The 19,039-nt window shown below is 50.7% G+C and overlaps 1 protein-coding gene across 1 annotated transcript in view; it reads right to left on the bottom strand.

The window, feature by feature from the left end:
- Positions 1 to 19,039, bottom strand: part of SLC29A3 (solute carrier family 29 member 3) — a 35,601-nt gene that overhangs the window by 8,309 nt on the left and 8,253 nt on the right. Inside the window, exons 3-4 of the mRNA XM_080937631.1 lie at positions 8,220 to 8,302; positions 1,700 to 1,926 (exon numbers count right to left, since the gene is read on the bottom strand). Of these exons, the coding sequence (XP_080793757.1) occupies positions 1,700 to 1,926; positions 8,220 to 8,302 (310 nt within the window). The remainder of the gene's footprint in view (positions 1 to 1,699; positions 1,927 to 8,219; positions 8,303 to 19,039) is intronic.

Raw genomic sequence — 19,039 nt, 5'->3', positions numbered from 1 at the left:
CCTGGGGCAGGGCAGGACCACACACTTGGCACTCCGGGGCTCACACAGTCTTAATTTCACCTATTCTTTTTTTTTTTTGCTTTGAGGCAGAGTCTCACTAAGTGGCTCTGATACCCACATTCCTCCTGTCTCGGTCTGTGCAGAACTGGGTGATAGGGGTGTGCCACACACCCCACACTTTTTAAAAAGTAGACCTTCAAAAAAAAAAAAAAATTCCCAGGAGACACACTTCTCCAGAGATCTTCAGGTGGACTAGTGGGGCCACGTGCGTTCTGCAGGGCTGGGTCGGTACTGAAGAGCTGAGTAGGGGTAGGAGGAGGAGGGGATAAGGGCCTCTTTCTGAGCAAGCCCTGACAGAGGGATTAGCGTTTGATGGCCATTCCTCTGGGCCCAGCCCAGCTTTTCTAGAAGCCATGCCAAGAGCATGTTGACTGTTTTCAGAAAACCCAATGACAAGTTCATTTCTATTTTTATTTAGGCCCAAGGGTTTCCTGGGATAGAGGAGAAGCCTAATCCTATATCAAAAATGGCAAACAGACGAAGCTCATATCTAGCCTCTGATCCACAGAGAGTAATTGCCTCAAGTGCTGGCTTGAGAGGGAATTAGAGACTCAGAAGAAAAGATAGGGATCTATTAGTGATGTCTGGCACTGGTACAGAGCGGGGAGGGGTGGACATGCGTTTGTCAAGGTACTTGTCATCCCTGCCACATCCTGTCTGGCATATTAACTAACAGGCACAGACCTGTGCATTGTGTGATTCTTCTCAGGTAGGCAAGTGTTTAAAAAGCACCAGGGACACATAGGGACACAGAGAAGAGCAGCCTCCAGGCTTGCTTTAGGGGACAGTGGTCTTCACATAAAACAGATGCTAGCTGACCCAGCTCTGTTTACCTTGTGGGGCCTTCTGAGCGAGAGGGAAAAACAGCCAAGGTCCCCGGTAACTGGTTTAGCATCATCCACTTGCAGACTTCCAGACAGAGAGATGCCCCAAGTCTGGGGCCGAGCAAGCCACGGCATGGCACGGTCTGGGGGAACCAGCAGCTTAGCCACTGGACTATTAGCTCGGATAGGATAACCCTGGCACAGGGTAGAGCCTCTATAGAACTGGAAAGAAAGACAGACAAGAGGGAGGAAGGAAAGAGGGGGAAGGAAAAACAGAGGAAATAGACCAAGTGGGAAGGAAGGAAAGGAAGGCAGAATGGTTTCAGAGAGATGCTTAGAAGGCATAGGGTGCTTCCGCCTTGGGTATGATCCTACCCCCCACCCCCCACTGACCCCATTCTCAGGCTGATAAGATGTCTACACCCTCCATGGAGCCTCGGAGACCCATCTGGAGTAGAGGTAAGCTAAGGACCCTGGGAGTTGTTCCCCACATGACTTTCATGGCTGACAGTGTCTTCTCTGATGCTCACTCTGTATACAGACTTGTCCTGTGCCACAAGACAGTCCGTGCAACCACACTGAGGTTCACACTCAATACCACCTAGGCCCCACCCCTGTGAACACTGGGTGGAGCGGCGGAGAGCCAGTTTCCCCCTGTCCCCGAATCTGCCATCTAAGACTGAGCAGAAAGAATGTCTCTCAGCTACCTAGTCTGGGATGGTTTGCTTGGTCACGCTAGGAAAATAAAGTGGACCCAGGACACATTTCTTTTTCTGGAAAGACCACTGTGGCTTCCTCTCATGGTGGGCACTCACCTGATACCAGGGCCTGGGCATTCCTCATGGGGAACGAGCCTGTCAGGCCGTAGACGCTGCTATTGAAGATGGTGGAGGAGCTGCTGACGATGGCCATGCATGCGATGGTGATGCTGAAAAAGCCCCGGGTCCAGGAGGAAGTATCCACCCTCACCAGCACAATCATAACCACAAAGATGGCCAGAGAGATGGACAATGAGGTCAGAACACGGACGTGAACCGGGATCCTGGGGAGAGGACAGGAAGCAGCGGGAGGTGGTTAGATTCCCCTCAGGCCTCTGCAGGGGTGAGGCTGATGAGCCACAGGAGAGGAGATGGTCCTTAGCATTTTGTTTGAGCTTTGTCCCACAGTTACCTGGCAACAGTCTCTTGTTCTTCTCTTGCTCTTGCCTTCCTGCCCGCCCCCCTTCTGTCTTCCCATTTTCCTCCTCCTTCTCTCTCTCTCTACATGGGGTCCGCCTCTACTGACCCCCCCCCCCCCCCGCCTTTCTCTGCCTCTATATCCTCTTGACTCAGCTCCCCATTTTCTGAATAAACTCTATTCTGTACTATACTGTCGTGTGGCTGGTCTCTCAGGGTAAGGGATGCCTCAGCATGAGCCCACTGAGAAACCCCCTTCCCCATACCTCACCACACCTCCACAGAACTTACCCCCGCCTTTATCTTTCTATAAACACATCAGAGCTCATTGCGGGGTATGACCTTAAATTCTGTGTGTCCTGTGACATCTGAAAGGAGACTTGGGGCTCTGGCTTCCACTTTGGCAGAGGGGGTGTCCATCTACACATGGGGGAAGGAGGGGCTCCAAGGAGCTTTATGTAGCACAAAGATCTGAGCCGAGTGCGGGGCCAGTAGACATTGCCGCTTGTTACCAATCTGTGAGGCTCAAGGCTGGGACACCAGACAAGACCCCACTTCTGCTACGTCACTGAATTTGGCAGTGGGGGAGGGAAGAGTGTCACCGTCACTGATGTCACAGAACTTGGTTTGTGCCCAGCTTTCTTTCAATTGTTCTCTATGCTCTACCTCGTTCACCTTCCACTGGGCTCTGTGGGATAGGCACACTCTTGGTCCCCTAAACATAGGTAAGAAAGCTGAGCTCAGAAAGGTTAAGAAGCTGGCTTAAGATCGCTCAGCCATGAGGCCAGGAGCTCTCAGATGTTTCTCCTAGATGGTCTTAGCTGGAATGGCAGCTGCTGAGACCACACCCTGACAGTCTCATACCAGGACTCTATGCATTCCATTAAAATTCTACCCTGCACCCAAGCCAAGGACTCCAGCTACCTCCCCCCCACCCCACGCTGACCAGGGAGAAGGATGGGCACAGGAACTCTACCCTAATAGAGAGAACATCATCCCAAGGCTGTTGGAACCATCAGATTAGAATAAGCTTTAAGCCTGATTGGATGTTCAATTCCGTCCCCCCACCCCGCTAGCTAGAGGGACAGTGGGGGCAGAGAGAAAAGCCAAATTAGAACCAAAGGTGTTTTCTGAATTAAAAACAACAAGGTCAAACCTGAAAGGTAGAAGAAGAAAGACAGCTCTGTGTACACAGCTAGGTGTGAATCCATTTGCATGGAGGAAAATTTGGGGTGGGTCCTGAGAGGGAGTTCAGGTGGGGAGGTGGAACTGCCTCCCCTGTGTAAGGGGAGAAAGGACACATGGGGAGTCCCTGGAGGCTAGGATGAGAGCCTATGTGAGCTTAGTCCCGGCCCAGGCTCTTCTTGTGACCCTGTGTCCTAAGTGCCTGTCTTATGTGCAGGCTCCTAAGTGCCTGTCTTACGTGCAGGCTCCTAAGTGCCTGTCTTACGTGCAGGCACTGAACAACAACAGCAGCACCTATGGCAAGCAGGTGTGAATGCCTGAGGGGCGGGGCTCAGTGCACCCCAGTACTGGGCGTTCTGGGACTTTGGCAGGAGGGCTGGTGACATCTTGGGACACAGCTGAGGGGCCACATAGAAGGCCACTTGTGTCCTTGGAAGAGACAAAATTGGCTGAGTCTTGCCTAGATGAGCAGGAGACAGGCAAAACCCCAGTGTGCATTAGAGCATCTCATCTACCTTATGAGCCAGACCTTCGGGGAGAGAAAGTGTTCCTTCATTTCCAGCATGGTGGAGGAGGTGGGCTACACCACCCAGCACATGTTAGGGGGTTGCACGTGGCCCACACAGCCCAGTCAGTCCTCCCTGAGGTGGTGCTGTGGACCATGCAGAAGCATCTGTGTGAGTGTGTGTGTCTGGTGGGTAGCTGCGGAAAGGCTACAATATGGAGTGCACCACCCCATGAAGACACTCGGAGCCCTCGCACCATGGGAAGGAGATACCCAGACCCAGCTAAGCCTCAAGATAAACCTGACTTTAACTCTCCGTTAGAGAACAAATAATACTTCCTGTAGGCCATTTGTTACTAATGTGGCCATTAACAGAGACATCAGGGTCCCAGGCTGGGGGAGAACAACTCTGCTCTGAAACTCCAGAGATGGTTTCAGGTCATCGTGGCCCGGGGTTAAGTTGGGCTCATACTGACTTCCCAACAGCAGCCTACAGCCAATGGGCTGGTGAGATTAGTGGATGCCTAGCCTAGCTCCCTTTCTGGGGTGAGGTGGGATCCCTCAGATTCCTGGGGGATCTCTGTGGGGCTGGATGACAAGGTCTCCTCTCCTGACTTTTTTTTTTTTTTTGCTGTTTACCTTTACCCAAAATTTACTACATGCTCTTGAACTTCTCCTTGCTTGGGGACCTGCTTTGGGGAAACATCTATCCTCCATAACTACTAGGACCCCACATTGGGGGTACTCCTCCTTAGATTCTGCTTCAAGCAAGCTAGGGCTGGAGGAAGGGCCAGGTGGAGAGGCTGGAACCCTGAAGCCCACAATGCTATTATGGTAAGTGAACCCCAATGTACTCTGTAGGCTTGAGGTTCAAGGTGACCCTACACACTAGGTTGTCCCACTGAGACTCATCTTCATGGTATAAGGAGCCGCTTACCCACCCACGAGATAAGGAAGTAGCACAAAACCTGGCTTTGTCGTGGCTTTGCTGTGTGACCTCAAACATTTACCTTTCCTCCTTGTCTCCAAAATGGAGAGGCAGGCCTAGGTGATAGAAAGGTTCTGCTGAAAAAATCTGCTTGGTGACACCATGGGGACAAATACCAAAAAAAGTTTTAATGCTTTTCCTGCCTGAGGCACCTGATGAGGCTGCTGGAGCCAGAGACTGACCAGAGGGAAGAGGTGTGGTGGCACCCCCCAACCCCCATAAACCCCATCTCTGACCTACTTCCCTCTGAAAGGGTCCTGTGGGGTTCCTGGAGCTTTGGCAGGAATTGGTGGTTTCTTAATTGGGGGGGCAAGAAAAGTAAACAGCAAAGGGACCCACTGAACTGCTTATAGCTGCCCCTCACCTGTCCAGGGCTCCTTTCTAGTGGTTCTCTCTCCTGCACACCTTCCAGCAGAGACCCTAGGACCTCCGAAGCCTCAAGGGAGCTAGTCTCAATGTCAGAAAGTTGGGGGCCAACCTTAAAGACACTGTGGGGGCATCCTGTCCCCTCCCCAGGAGATGGAAGCTCCTGAGTTTCTAGGGAGGTCTAGGCATATGCTGACTTGCCTGGGTTCTCTGGTTATGAGACAGGCTGAGAGGCCACATGACCCTGATGATGCTGGAGGAGGGCACAACCCATCCACACTTCACTCCCTAGCCAGTGAGAGTCCAGGACCCCAGGGGACTGATTTCTTCCCAAGACTCCAGAATGTAAATCTGGCTCATCTGTATTTATAAAGCTGCAGATTTAACATAATAAAACACTTGGAGATTATGGATGAGCCAGTAGGAGAAGCCGAGGTGCTCCAGGAGGGAGGGAAGGAAGGAAACATTTCAATCTACCAAGTTAAATAAAAAAGAGCTTCGGCCTAAACTGTCCTTGGCAGCTGCCGACAAGCTGCAGACAAGCTAGGCTGGAGAGCTGTTTTCCCAAGACCCTCAAATATTGCCTACACTAGTAGGGAACCTGTGAGCTGACTTCCCTGCCTAGCCCCCTCCTAGCCACTCTCCTCATGCCTAGCATCCTTAAGCCCGCCCCAGAGGGCTACAAAATCAGGAACTAAGCACCCACAAATAGCCCAGGTTTCAAGTGCAGACAGTCTGTGGAGTTCCCTCTAGAAATAAATCCTGCCCTTAGGCCTCAGTGGCCAGCCAAGCGACCTTCAGTGGTCACCTGAGTGAATGGGGCTGTTTCCCTTTATGCAAGGCCACTGACTGACTACTGTGACTGGGGGTCATATACTCCAAGGTCCCAAGAGGGTCTTCTCACTGCTCAGGATGACCCCAGAACTGGGCCAGCTTCTGGTTCCACGGCCACCAAGGAAAATATCTGGAATGTGGTTCCACTATGGAACATCTGTGACCAGAAAAATAGGTTGTCACTCCAACCCCCTAAGTCACTGCACATACGGGGTGGCGCAGTGAAGGGGCAGTAGGTGCACAAGTGCCCACAGAGCAGGTAGAGAAGACGGTCACAAGGCCAGGAAGGGCAGAGGGTGGGTGAGGTGAGCCTGCCTGCCTTTCAGGTGTTCTTGCACCTTGCCTTCTAGCACCCCTTCCTCTCCTCTCCCTGGGCACTGTCTCTATAGAGCTCTATTGTGTCTTCGGTGGCTGGTAGTGCTGAGGGAACCCCCGAGTCAGCTATTAGCCACGAGAGCAGGGGATAGACCCTGGTCAGGTGGGACAGGGACCCCAGAACAGCCTCTCTGAGAATGTCCTTGCTGGAGGCTAGGAGAGGTTCTGTTTCCGTGCATCTCTTAGTCTTAGCCTGGAAACTACACTTGAAGGTTTGGCTGACAAAAAGAAGGGGAATCCGAAGACAGCCATCCACAAGCCAATTGCACTGACATTTCTTCTGCTCTACACACTCGTCCACACTTCTGCCATAAGTCCTTCACAGGGCCCCACAAGAGCGGCTCTGGGATACCCCATTTCCTTAGACACCTCCTGCTGTATAGGAGCTCTCCCCAAATCTCCTGTCTACTCATCTGTCACCTCCTTCCTAAATTCTATCCTCTACAGCCTGTGTGATTTCTCTTATTAGCAACACAAGAACCCAAGTCACTGGCTTGGGTGGCTGTAAGGGTGGCCCTTGAGTTTTCTGCAGCCTCTTTGTGACCCACCCCCACTTAGGCTCACCTAAGCTTAGAAAGCCTCTGTTGAACTCAAAGATACCTCCAAATTTTCCCATATCACTTGCACCCCCAAGGGTGGATGTCTAAAGGCTAGGTATCTGGGAGGATATGGCTGTAGGTAGCCCTAGGAGCCAGGAGTTCTCTTTCAGACTACACTTTGGTTCTAGAGGGATGCAGGTTCTTTGACACTCTGTCCATGTGGAGACAGGGTCCCTGTCCCCTTGAAATGGAGCAGGCTTTATGACAGCTTAATCAGTTGAGTGTGACAAAAGTGACACTATGTGACTCGTCCCCAGCTCTCACGGAACATTTGCTCTTCAGTCACAACGGGAACAGTCTCTGACCCCATGTGAACAAGCCAAGGAGGAGGAACAGACAGGGAAAGGCTGAGCATCTTCAGCTCCAGTGCTGTCTGACAGCATCAGCTTGTTCTAGCTGAGCCTGGCTGACTCTGAAACCCCAGATAGTAAAAGAAACTAATTACTGTGATTGTTGTAAGCCACTATGTTTTGAGATCCTCTATACAACCATGCCTATTTAGAAAGACTGCTCTATACACAGGCTTAGCACACAGGGTACATACTACGGTTTCCTCCTGTGCCCAAAGCAGACATTACTAATCAATCCCAGCACCCTTGCTGAGGCCAGATGTACCTTAGAATGTTTTCCAGCAGGAGATCTAGGAGTTACTACTAAGTGACTTGAGCTGAATAAGTTTGTCACCAAGGATCTGAGGTTTCTATGAGTTCAAACCTAAGATTTTGGACCACAGTGAGGCCATGCTTGTTGCCAAGAAATAGCTTCCGGAAAATGCAGATGAAATATTATCCAGACAAACTAAGACTGGACTAGAAGAGACAGTCAGCAGAGTTTATAGATCATACCAACTTACTTATCTCTCAAATATTTCCATCCTCCATGGTGTTACCCAGAGCCCTTTGCAATCTTTACCTATAAGCAGGGGACACATCAGCTGGTATCATCAACATATTATAGCAGTGACTGCTTCCTGCAGGTAGGACAGACAGTTCAGTGGATGCTGCTAGTGGCTGGCTCCGGAGCATGTAGAAGAACAGCTTCCTCAGGCCTTGCTCCACACAGCATGCCCTGGTTCCAAGAGCCCTAGGCCCTACAGGCCTCTCAAAGGGAGATGGCCCTTACCTGGGTGTCACTGTGAATAGCTAAAGGTAAACTGCATGGCAAGGCTGAACTGCCTGCCTCCAATTTGGAGAACCACCATTTAAGCCGAAAACTCCCGCTGTAGACTGGGGGCTGGGGCAGGGGCCGGGGTGGGGGTGGGGTGGATGGAGGGGGGGTAAGGTCAGGGGAGGAAGGCAGTTGACCTACCTGTTGACAAGCAGGAAATTAGCCACCAGGCACAGCAGGGAGGGCACAGTGGAGGCAACTGCCAGGTAGCTCTCAAAGTAGTTCTAGAAACACACAAGGAAGGAGGCTGCTTGTCACTCAGGGGTGGTGAGGGCCTCAGGGAGGGCTGCTTTCACTGTCCCCAGACACCTAGGAGCCATGGCTAAGTCCACCCCACTCCATGGCTCCACCCCTATCTCCAACCTGCCAATCACTCAATCATCTTCTAAGGTGCTACCCTTAGCTGTGCTGAGTGTGGGGTCACGGGGTCAGCTTTGACATCCTGCTCAGCTCCTGGCAGGCCCATTCTTCCAGTGCTTCACTTACCGGAGCCCCAGACTGGATAATGGGGGTGAAGTTCAATAGGTAGCTAAAGGAAAGCCCCCCCCCCCTTGTTGGCCTTTTGACACTATATAGTAACCAGCCTCTCAGACCATTTAGACCAGACTTCAGCTTACGGGAGACTCAGCTCCCAAAAACCTACTGCAGGTCAAAGCCAGAGGGTAAATACCTCCATGAGGAGCCAGGAGAAAGGACAATCCTCAGGGAACTGGAGAGGGTACACACACACACACACACATACACACACACACACACACACACACACACACACCATACCACAGCAGGCTGGGACTCAGGGCTACAGACTGGCCTAGTATAAACTGGGTGCATCTCTAAAAACCCCAACAGCTGCCCACTTATTAGGAGAGACTTGATTGAATGGCATTGTCTCTGGGCATCCACAACTTTAAAGTCAACCACAACAAACTAACTGTGGAGGAGGGGAACTCAACAGCCTTCAGTGTAGAAAGAGGTCCAGGCTTCTATCCCCCAGCACTACAGGAGGTGGGGTAGGGAGCAGAGAGGGAGGGAGAGGGGTGCTATGGTGGAAGGAAAAGAGGAAGAGGGAGAGGAAGGAAGGGAAGTAGAGAGAAAGGGAAGAAGGAAAGAATGAAGAAAAAGAGGGAGAGAGGGAAGGAGGGAGGTTAGGAGGGAGGGAAGAACGAGGGAGGGAGGGAGAGGAGGAAAGCCAACAAAGGCTGACTATCTTGCTTTGGTCATGAACCCCAGATGAGCTCTGAGCTGTGGTAAGGCTTACACACATTAAGCATTCGCTGTGTAACAAACAGGAGGGATTTAAATGGATTAAGCCATTTAACTCTAAGCAAAGAAAAGGCAGCCGGGGAGTACTCTACTCAGGAGTGCTTAAGAAACTAAGGAAAGAGATCACAAGAGCCAAGTGCAAAGAAGTGCGCACTTGCGTGTGTGTGTGTGTGTGTGTGTGTGTGTGTGTGTGTGTGTGTGTGCATGTGTGTAAAACCCTCATCCCATCTAGGATGCAGGAGTTCAAGACACACATGCACTCGCACATGTGCACACATACACACACACACTCCCACGCCATCCCAGAAATGAGGTGCATCCCACTGGGAGTAACAGAAGGAGTGTGAAGGCTTTTTCACAGCTCCAAACCCAGAGAGCTGTGAGAATTCCCTGCTAAGTTTTTACAGTTGCTGCTGTCTGACTACCCAGAAGAGATGAGTTTCATGGAGTTCCAGGGAGGAGGTGAGGCCTGCCCTTGGAGACAGTGAAAACTTCATGGGAGTAAGGAGAGGTCCGGGAGGTCTGACAGCAGAGAACAGAGAGGCATAAATGTCCCCCGGTACCTCCTGGGCTGTGGTACAGAACCTCTCAGTTCCCTTGAAGGCTGCAGAGGGCTTTGTGCTCTTTGGAAGGGGCACCCTGACTATAAGGTGACAGTCTTGAAATTAAAATGATAATTGCAGCTCATCACCCATGAGTCTTAGAAATAGCCTTCTGCCTCTGAGGTGCCCCCTCATTGTCCCAGTCCCGATGGGCTCAGTAGAGCCTGCCCTGAGCTGGGCAGTCAGTCAATTACCTTCTGACACACTGGCTGAGTCTGTGTGAAGCCAGGCAGGCCAAGGAGGGAAAGGAGAGAGCGAGGGACAAAGACTAGAGGAGAAGTAGAGAGCCTCTGTCCTTGGCCAGCTCCCTCCATCCCCGGCCAGACCAGGAACTGTGGCTTCACTCACACTGGGTGGAGAACCTGGTTTGCTTTTTCCAAGCAGGTTCAGTCTCTAGGTATTTTAGGGGCAGGGATTTTCCAGGCAACTGAATGTTCTGGTGTGTGAACAGCCAAGATGAAGTCAGTGCCTTTTAAAGATAGGAAGGGTTTTCAGCACCAACAACTGCAGGAGACCCTGAGTCCCTTGCTGTTGACTAAGCCCATTTCTGTACTTTATGATGGACAAGCCCGTGGGGGAGAATGAACTCCATAAGCAGAGCCTGGAGCTGCAGAATACAGTGTTCACACTGTGTGTGTGTGTGTGTGTGAGAGAGAGAGAGAGAGAGAGAGGAAAGTGTGTGTCTGTGATGTGTGTATGAATGTGAGTGTGTATCTGTGTGTATGAATGTGTATGAGTCTGTGATTCTGTGTGTGTGTGAATGTGTGTATCTGTGTGTATGGATGTGTATGAGCCTGTGATTCTGTGTGTGTGAATGTGTGTATCTGTGTGTATGGATGTGTATGAGCCTGTGATTCTGTGATGTGTGTGAATGTGTGTATCTGTGTGTATGAATGTGTATGAGTCTGTGATTCTGTGATGTGTGTGAATGTGTGTATCTGTGTGTATGAATGTGTATGAGTCTGTGATTCTCTCTCTCTCTCACACACACACACACAGAAAGAGAGAGAGAGAGAGAGAGAGAGAGAGAGAGAGAGAGAGAGAGAGAGAGAGAGATTTTGGGAAATTAAGCTAGGGCTCTGTACCTGATAGACAAGCACTCTACTATTGAGTAACAGCCCTAGGTCTCTTTGAGACACAGTCTCACCAAGCTGCCCAGGCTGTCTTTGAACTCAGTCGATAGCCCAACCAAATCTTGAACTTTTGATCCTCTCTCTACCTCCTAAGTAGCTGGGATTACAGGCCCGGCCTGGTAGCAAACATATAAGATGGCCCCATAACCTCCACCAGGGGCATTCTCAGTCTGTAATGCTCTATTCATCAAGTGTGGGCTTCTAGCCAAGAGAGGTAAGCCAATGTGACAGGTATACATAACTGAGTGTCCATCAATGCCAGATGGCATCTGGCTAAGCTCTTCTCCTCAGCTGACTTTGAGGACATAGGTGGCCTTCTGGGAAACCCCATAGATCAAAGATCTGCAGATGATCCCAAGTTGCTGAGGCTGGTCTCCCGTAAGAACAGAAGCTGTCGAGTGTCCAGGCACCAGGTATTAGATTCTGTCAGGAACCCAAGGGAGCTTGGAACTGACCCTCTGATGGTTTAACCTCATCAGAGAGAACCCAGCCAAGCCAAACCTGGACCTCTGGCCACAGAGGAACTCCATTTACTGGCTTACTCCTCCTCATGACTTGCTTACACCATCCAGGACCACCTGCCCAGGGGTCACGCTGACACCAGTGGGCTGGGTCCTGCCACATCAATCATTCACTAAGAAAAGTGTCTCCACAAGCTTGCTTGCAGGCCATCTGATGGAGACATTTTGTCAATTGAGAATCCTCAGATAATTCTAGCGGTAAAACTGGATCTGTAGCACGTCTGTAATCCTAAGGTGGGGAGATGGGAGACGGGAATTCTCATGGGCCGGCCAGCCTGGCGTATTCAAAGACAAACAACAAAGAGACAGTGGCTCAAACGAGATGGAAGGCAAGGAGGTTGACATCCAAAGCTGTCCACTGAGGTCCACTCTTAACCACACACGGCAGCTGCATTTCAGAGACGCACACCTGATGGTGGGGGCAGGACCCTTCCCACATGGGACTTCTGGGGGACACCTGCCATTTTACTCGGTAATCCTCACACACTGCACAAGCCTGCCTCAGTGACGAGAATGAGAAGGTCAGACTGACTCCATGACAGGCTTCAAAAATGGGCAGTTAAGGAGACCAGGCCTAAACTTCTGTTTCCAAGAACTGGGCAAGTCCAGGCAAGTTCTGCCCTTAGAGGCAGCCCAGACACCTGGCCTGAGGCACGGACAATGGGTCAGCAGCAGTTTCCAGACTTCCTCAGCAAGTGTCCATACATCTTCAGCAAGTTTCCAGTTCCCACACTCTGGTAATGGAATATCTGTAGAGCTGGACCCAAAAGATTAACATAGAGGTCACCTACCCCAGAATTCCCTAATGTGCTTTAAATCAGGCCTGCAAGCCATCTTGGTGGATTCTCTATCTTGGTAATGGGGAGAGCCCAGCATTAAGACTTCTGCAGAATAAAACACTCTTTGCGGTTACATACTGTTTGAGTCTGAGGTGTCATTCTTCCGTGAATCATAAACCCTTATATGTCAAGCCTTTCGAGAGGCTCTTGCAGTCTATCTATACAAGCCATGCTTCTTCCTGTAGAGACTGTCATATTCTTCTGCCCCAAAGCAGCAAATGTTAGAGTTTGATTTCTCTCCTCTCTGTCTGCACAGTGACCAGGAATGTGGGCATTGTCTTTCCTCATGCCCTGAGCATCTACACAGGCTAAGGGCTCTGCACAGTGCTAAAAAGAAAACTCTTGCCTCAATTGGTCCCAGGGAATGGACAGCCGTGGTCAGTGGTTAAGCACTTTCAAGAGGACAGATGGACTAAGGTTTGGCTCGGTGGCGGAGTGCACGCCTGGTGTACGTGAGACCCTGCGTTCTGTGCCCACAAAACCATGCTGGACTGAAGGTAACATGGTGAGCTGCAGTGGGCAGACTTCCAAGCTTCTTCCCGATGGTGTCAGCACCCCCAAAACTCCCCAGGTAGGTGTGGGATAGATCCCCGACTATGTGCAGTGCCTGACTGAGGGACAGCTGGTACCAGTAGCCTCCTGATGGCCCATGAGTGTGCATGGGCCACTCCCAAGTCAGGGCAGGTGCACATGCATGCTTCACCAGCAGTTTGGCTCAGCCATCCTCCGGTGTGAGCATGAGGAACCGGAGGACCACTCTTCAAATGCAGTTCAAAAGCCTAGCTGAGCCAGCCGGCCAGATGTGAGGCCATTTTCCAGCTGAGAACTTCCTCCAGCCACCTCGCTGAGAGACCCCATGCTAAGCTGATCTTCTGGAAGAATCTGATTCCAGGCTCAGGATCCAGGTAAAAAGGTTTCTCTGGGCAGGGAGGCCCTGAAATGAACCTGTTTATCTCTGGCCGGCCTTGGGTAAAATTCTCTTCTTGGAATGCCATTTGGGCCCTTTGATATGAGCAGAGCACATTAGTCACGAGCCTCAGCAGCCTCCGCAGCGTCTGAAGCTACTGTCACTGAACAGTTCTGTGTGGCCCCCACCTCCAGTCTGCAATGGAGGAGGCATCCGAGCTCCTGCAGGGTAAGGAAAGTGATTGCGGGCCCGGGGATGGTAGCTCAGGGCGGCAGAGCGTTACCTGGATCACAGGGCCATGAAATTAGCAGCAGTGGGCGGGCTGCAGCCAAGAACAATTGGCCATGCAGGCTCATGACTTCAGCTGGCTGGTTCCACGGCCTGGGATGTTAAGGATGTACCCTCATCCTGGAACAGTCCACTCCCGTCTGAACAAGGTAAGAGGTAAACAGAGGGAAGACAGTGGTTTCCTGTGCTCCTGGGGTCCCATGTGGGGGGGGCATGGGCCTAGAACACAGGGAAGCTTGGAGGCTGTGCCACTTCTAAGTGGGGAGACAGGACCTGGGGGGAGTGGGTCCAAAGGATAGAACAAGCTTAAGTTGAAATCAGATAGGAAAGCCTCAAAAAATGGCAGCCAGCCAGACTGAGGCACCATAGGTCCTAAAGACGGGGAACCCCCATCAAATGGCTCCCTCAGCCCTGGATCCTTTTCCCTGTGTTCAAACAGTCAGGAGCACTCCTTCTTTTCCCACCATAAGGGAGCACTCTTTTTCACCTCCCTGCCAGAGGGAAGCACTGTCACTCCCGTCTGTCCTCCCTAGGCTGCCGAGCCATTGCACAAGACCGCCTGATTCGCAGCAATTTCTGTTTCCTTCAGGGCTGGCTCTTCCTTCTCTGTGGGTCAAGAACTGGGTTCTTCCTTACTTTTCCTTAGGACTCCTAGAAAGCTGTGGCTCTGTCCTCCCTACTGGGAGTTCAGGCTGCCCTGGAAAACTGTTCCTCCACACAGCCCGGTCACCTCTAACCTCACACTTCTGGCTTCGTCTGTCAAATCTTCCTGCTCTGACCTTGGGTAGTCTTAGAGCCCTGGGGTGAGTCCTGACTTGGAAAGGAAGTCTTGGACCTGACTACAATGAGGGGAGGTGAGCCCCACATGTGGGGTGCACACATTAAAGGAGAGACTGTGCACGCAAGGCGGGGGAGGGGAAGGCAGACTCAGGGATGCCAAGGGTCCAAAGTCCCCAGAGGCTACAAGATGTTAGGAACACTCTTCCCTAGAGCCTTGCCTTCTGCCTCCCAGTGTGACAGACCGTGGAGCTGAGAAAGAAACATCTGTCCCATCTGTTGGCATCCACACATACCTCCCAACCCTGTATGATCTGATCTGTGCCCAGGCCTGTACCAACAACACAGGTAAGGCTAGAGACAGTCCAGGACCAAGGGTGGCCCTCATCTTTCTGTAAACACGGGGATTTGACCCGTACTGTCACTCCAGCCTGGGATGGTACTTTTACTGAGTATCCTGGGGCCCGGGAAGCCTGAGGTATTTGACCTCTGAACCTCACAGGATGAGCTTATATGCCATCCCGGTCTCGTCTCATTTTACGTATATACACGCATGGATGGTATGGGTTCTCATGGGTGTGTACATACATGTGTGTATTTGGGAGTGTGACAGTCAGGTCAATGCCAGGTGTTCATTTTATTTTTGAGTCAGGGTCTCCTGCTGAACCTGGAGCTCACAGATTTGGCTAGACTGGCCGGCAAGCACCATGGGCCCTCTCACCTCTAACCCTCAAGGCTGTGGTTCCACGCACACACTGCTTGTGTGAGCTTTTCTATGTGGGTGCTGGGAATCTGGCCCTTTTTTTTTTTTTTAAACAAGGTTTCTCTGCATAGTCCTGGCTTTCCTGGAACTCACTCTGTAGACCAGGGTGGACTGAACTCAGTGATCTGCCTGCCTCTGCCTCCCAAGTGCTGGGATTAAAGGTGTGTGCCACCACCACCTGGCTAATCTCTTCACTCTTAAAGATGGACATAAAGTTCCTGGTCACTAATAAGGGTAAAACATAGAAACCAAAGCCGGCTCTCCAAAACCACAGTCCTCCTGCCTCAGGAGGAGGAGTAAAACAGCAGTGTTCTTTCTCCCCACCCCACCCCACCCCTGCCAAGCTTTCTCTAGGCCCCAGTAGGACAAACCAGCATCTCTCCTGTTCCTCTTTCTATTCCTCCCACACCGGAAACAGCCAGACAGTGGCTGGGGGTGGGGGGAGGGCAAAGAAGGAAGGGTCAGAGAAAAAGGAGCCTGTGACACACACACACACCATAGACAGTCACCATGAATGTCCAAGTCTGCCTGTCTTTCTTCTTCCTAAGCCATGGGGACATAGGAAGGAGGGTTTCTTAGAAAACTCCTATACCCATCTACCATGCATGCATGTCAGCTCCTATAGACCCTAGGAGGGGCCCAGGCATCAGTCAGGAACAAGGACATCCCTGACACAGCTGTTCAGGGCCTCTCTGCTAGCCCTGCCAGGTGCTTCCTCCTACACACACAGTTTCCATTGTGGCAACAAACTTCTCTGAAGATGTGTGTGGGGTCAGAGCTACAGGTTGTGATTGGATTTGGGTGTACACATCACCTGCACACTCATTCACATACACACTCACACACAGACACACACACATTCAAATACAGACATACACATAGACACACACATATTCATACACATACATACACTCTACACATACACACACTCATATACATACATACACTCATACAGACACATACACTCTTACACAGACACACTCACACACAGACACACATAAGACACACACACATACACACATATAGACACACAGATATAGTCAGATAGATATACTCCACATTCACTCACACAGACACATTAGACACACATATACACACATATAGACACACAGATATAGTTAGACAGATATACTCACATATTCACTCACACAGACACACATAATAAGACACACTCACACACACAGATAGACACACACACAGACACATACACACATAGACACACAGATATAGATAGCCAGACAGATACACACACACACACACACACACACACACACACACACACACACACACACACCACTGACAGTCTAATGGAAACCCAGGCCCTCCACTGTCCCTGCAGAACTTTCTCAGCCAAGAACTGCCCTTAAGAAAAGTACTTTGGCTCAGCGGTTAAGAGCACTGGCTGCTCTCTCAGAGGTTCTGAGTTCAATTCCCAGCAGCCACATGGTGGCTCACAACCATCTGTAATGGGATCTGATGCCCTCTTCTGGTGTGTCTGAAGACAGCTACAGTGTACTCACATACATTAAATAAATAAATAAATAAATAAACAAACAAACAAATAAATAAATAAATAAATAAAATCTATCTTTAAAAAGAAAAAGAAAACTACTTTGGGTTTGCATGAAGCCTCTAATCAGCTTGCTCACGATGATCAACCACATTAGCGAGACCACAGCCAGGTTTCCTTCTGCCATGCTGGGGAGACTGTCTCCAGAGTACACAGTTATATGCCGAAGGAAATAACATGAAGACAGACAGAGGTTGGGGAGAGGAAGGGATGGATGTGTCTGGGTGGCAGTACAGGAGGGACAGGGATGGTGAGCAGGTAGGAAGACATAAAAAGAGAAGGAGAGACGCAGAGGGGGCCAGAGCTGTGCCTGACAGCATCCCATGAGGAGAAAGATCTGGAAGGGGGGAGGGGCATCACAGGTGTTACACACTGGGAACCACATGCTGGCTGGACTGTGGTTAGTAGCAGAGGGTAGACAGGGGAACTTAAAAACATGATTCAGTTTTGGTTCTGGGTTTTTACAAATGGCTTACAAGGGCCATTCCACACAGGCCAAGTGATGGGTAGCTGGCATGGAGTGGGGCAGCTGACCCTTATGCCCGATGGCTACCTACCCACACTCTATGGCAGATGGCTACAGTCCCTTGCAGCCTACTGACCGCTGCTATCTCCTTTTGAGGAGTGGCTTGGCTCAGGCAGGTGCCGTACTTCACTTTGGAGTGTGTGAAGGGTAAGAAGTAGCATTCACACTTCGCTATTTCGGATTTGAGTTTTAAAAAGTTCACAGCCAAACAGGGTACCCCTCTTCCATGAGAAAAGAAATCCATGTCAAGAAATCAGCCTGTCTCTAGGACACTAGTGTCGCTATACTGGGAACAGTCTTGAAGGTCTGGTGCCCCTGGACAGTTGGCCACATCTGCACCTTGGAAGGCGAGTCTGCAGGATAGGGCTAGGAGCCAATTATCCTCCAGGTACCCGACCTAAAACTGATGTGGGCTGCAGCCCTATTCATCAGAGCAGCCACCAGCAGGTTACTCACACACACTGCCCCCTCTGTGAACAGAGGGAGCATGGTCCTCACACCCCACAATGGCAGGAGGTGTCATACATTATAGGCCACAGTCTGTGACAGTCTAGGAAGCAATGGGATGAGTTCAGGCTAGAGTTCCACCTTACTCTATTTTCTTTTTGACACCTGCCTCTCTTACTGTGGTGGTTTGAATATGCTTGGACCAGGGAGAGGCACTATTAGAAGGTGTGGCCCTGTTGGAGGAAGTGGGTCACGATGGGCGTGGTTAAGACCCTTGTCCTAGCTGCCTGGAAGCCAGCCTTCTCCTGCTTGCCTTTTGAACAAGATGTAGAACTCCCAGCTTCTGCCTCCCCATGCTTGCCAGGATGCTGCCATGCTTCATACCATATTGAGAATGGACTGAACCTCAAAACCTGGAAGCCAGCCCCAATTAAATGTTTGCCTTCATAAGAGTTGCCTTGGCCATGCATGGTGTCTCTTCATAGCAGAAAAAAACCCTAAGGCACTTAGCATGTGCCATTTTCTGGGGCCCTTTCCCCTGACCTCCCTCTTTTTTGTCTTTAAGAACATGTTTTATAGATAGATAGATAGATAGATAGATAGATAGATAGATAGATAGATAGATAGATAGATACAGACAGACAGAGAGACAGACAGAGATGCATTTCTGGTATCCACAGAGCCAGAAGAGGACGTTGGATCCCCTGGAACTGGAGTCATGGATAATTGTGATCCACTGCATGGGTGCTGGGAATAGAACTTATGTCCACTTTAAGAACACCAAGCATTCTTAACCTCTGAGCTCTGAGCTGTCTCTCCATCCGCTCCAACTACAGAGTCCTGCTCCTGTTGATTCAGTAACCACCCCCAGCAGGGTGTCTAAGTGCCAACTCCAAGGTTAGACTATGTCCGCCCTTCCTGGCACACACCACCACACACTGCCCTCATAACTGCACGCACAGAGGGGCTTCATTTGTTCAATGGTGTAATGCACATTTTGCTGGGGACCAGACCTTGCATAGCCTAGGCAAACACTCTTATCACTGTGTTCACTCCCCAGCCCTCCTTTTGCTTTTTCTTTCAAGGCTGGGTCTCACTAAGTTACCCAGACCGGGCTTGAACTTGCCTCCACCTCCTGAGTACCTGGGATTTCATATAGGCCTACCCCGACATGCTTTTTTATACATAGGCAGCACTCCCGAAAGTGCAGCTTTATTGCACACATTGGCTTCACCCCGTGAAGCAAATATTCTGGTCAAAATGAAGTGGACGCATTTAAAAGTGCAGACACAGAAGGAGAGAGTTAAAAAACCGCACACAGTATC

Source organism: Micromys minutus (genome assembly GCF_963924665.1).
Source record: "Micromys minutus genome assembly, chromosome: 25".
NCBI classification, from domain to species: Eukaryota; Metazoa; Chordata; class Mammalia; order Rodentia; family Muridae; genus Micromys; species Micromys minutus.
Note: the sequence above shows the minus strand (reverse complement) of the source record. Positions and strands in the feature narration are given on the sequence as shown.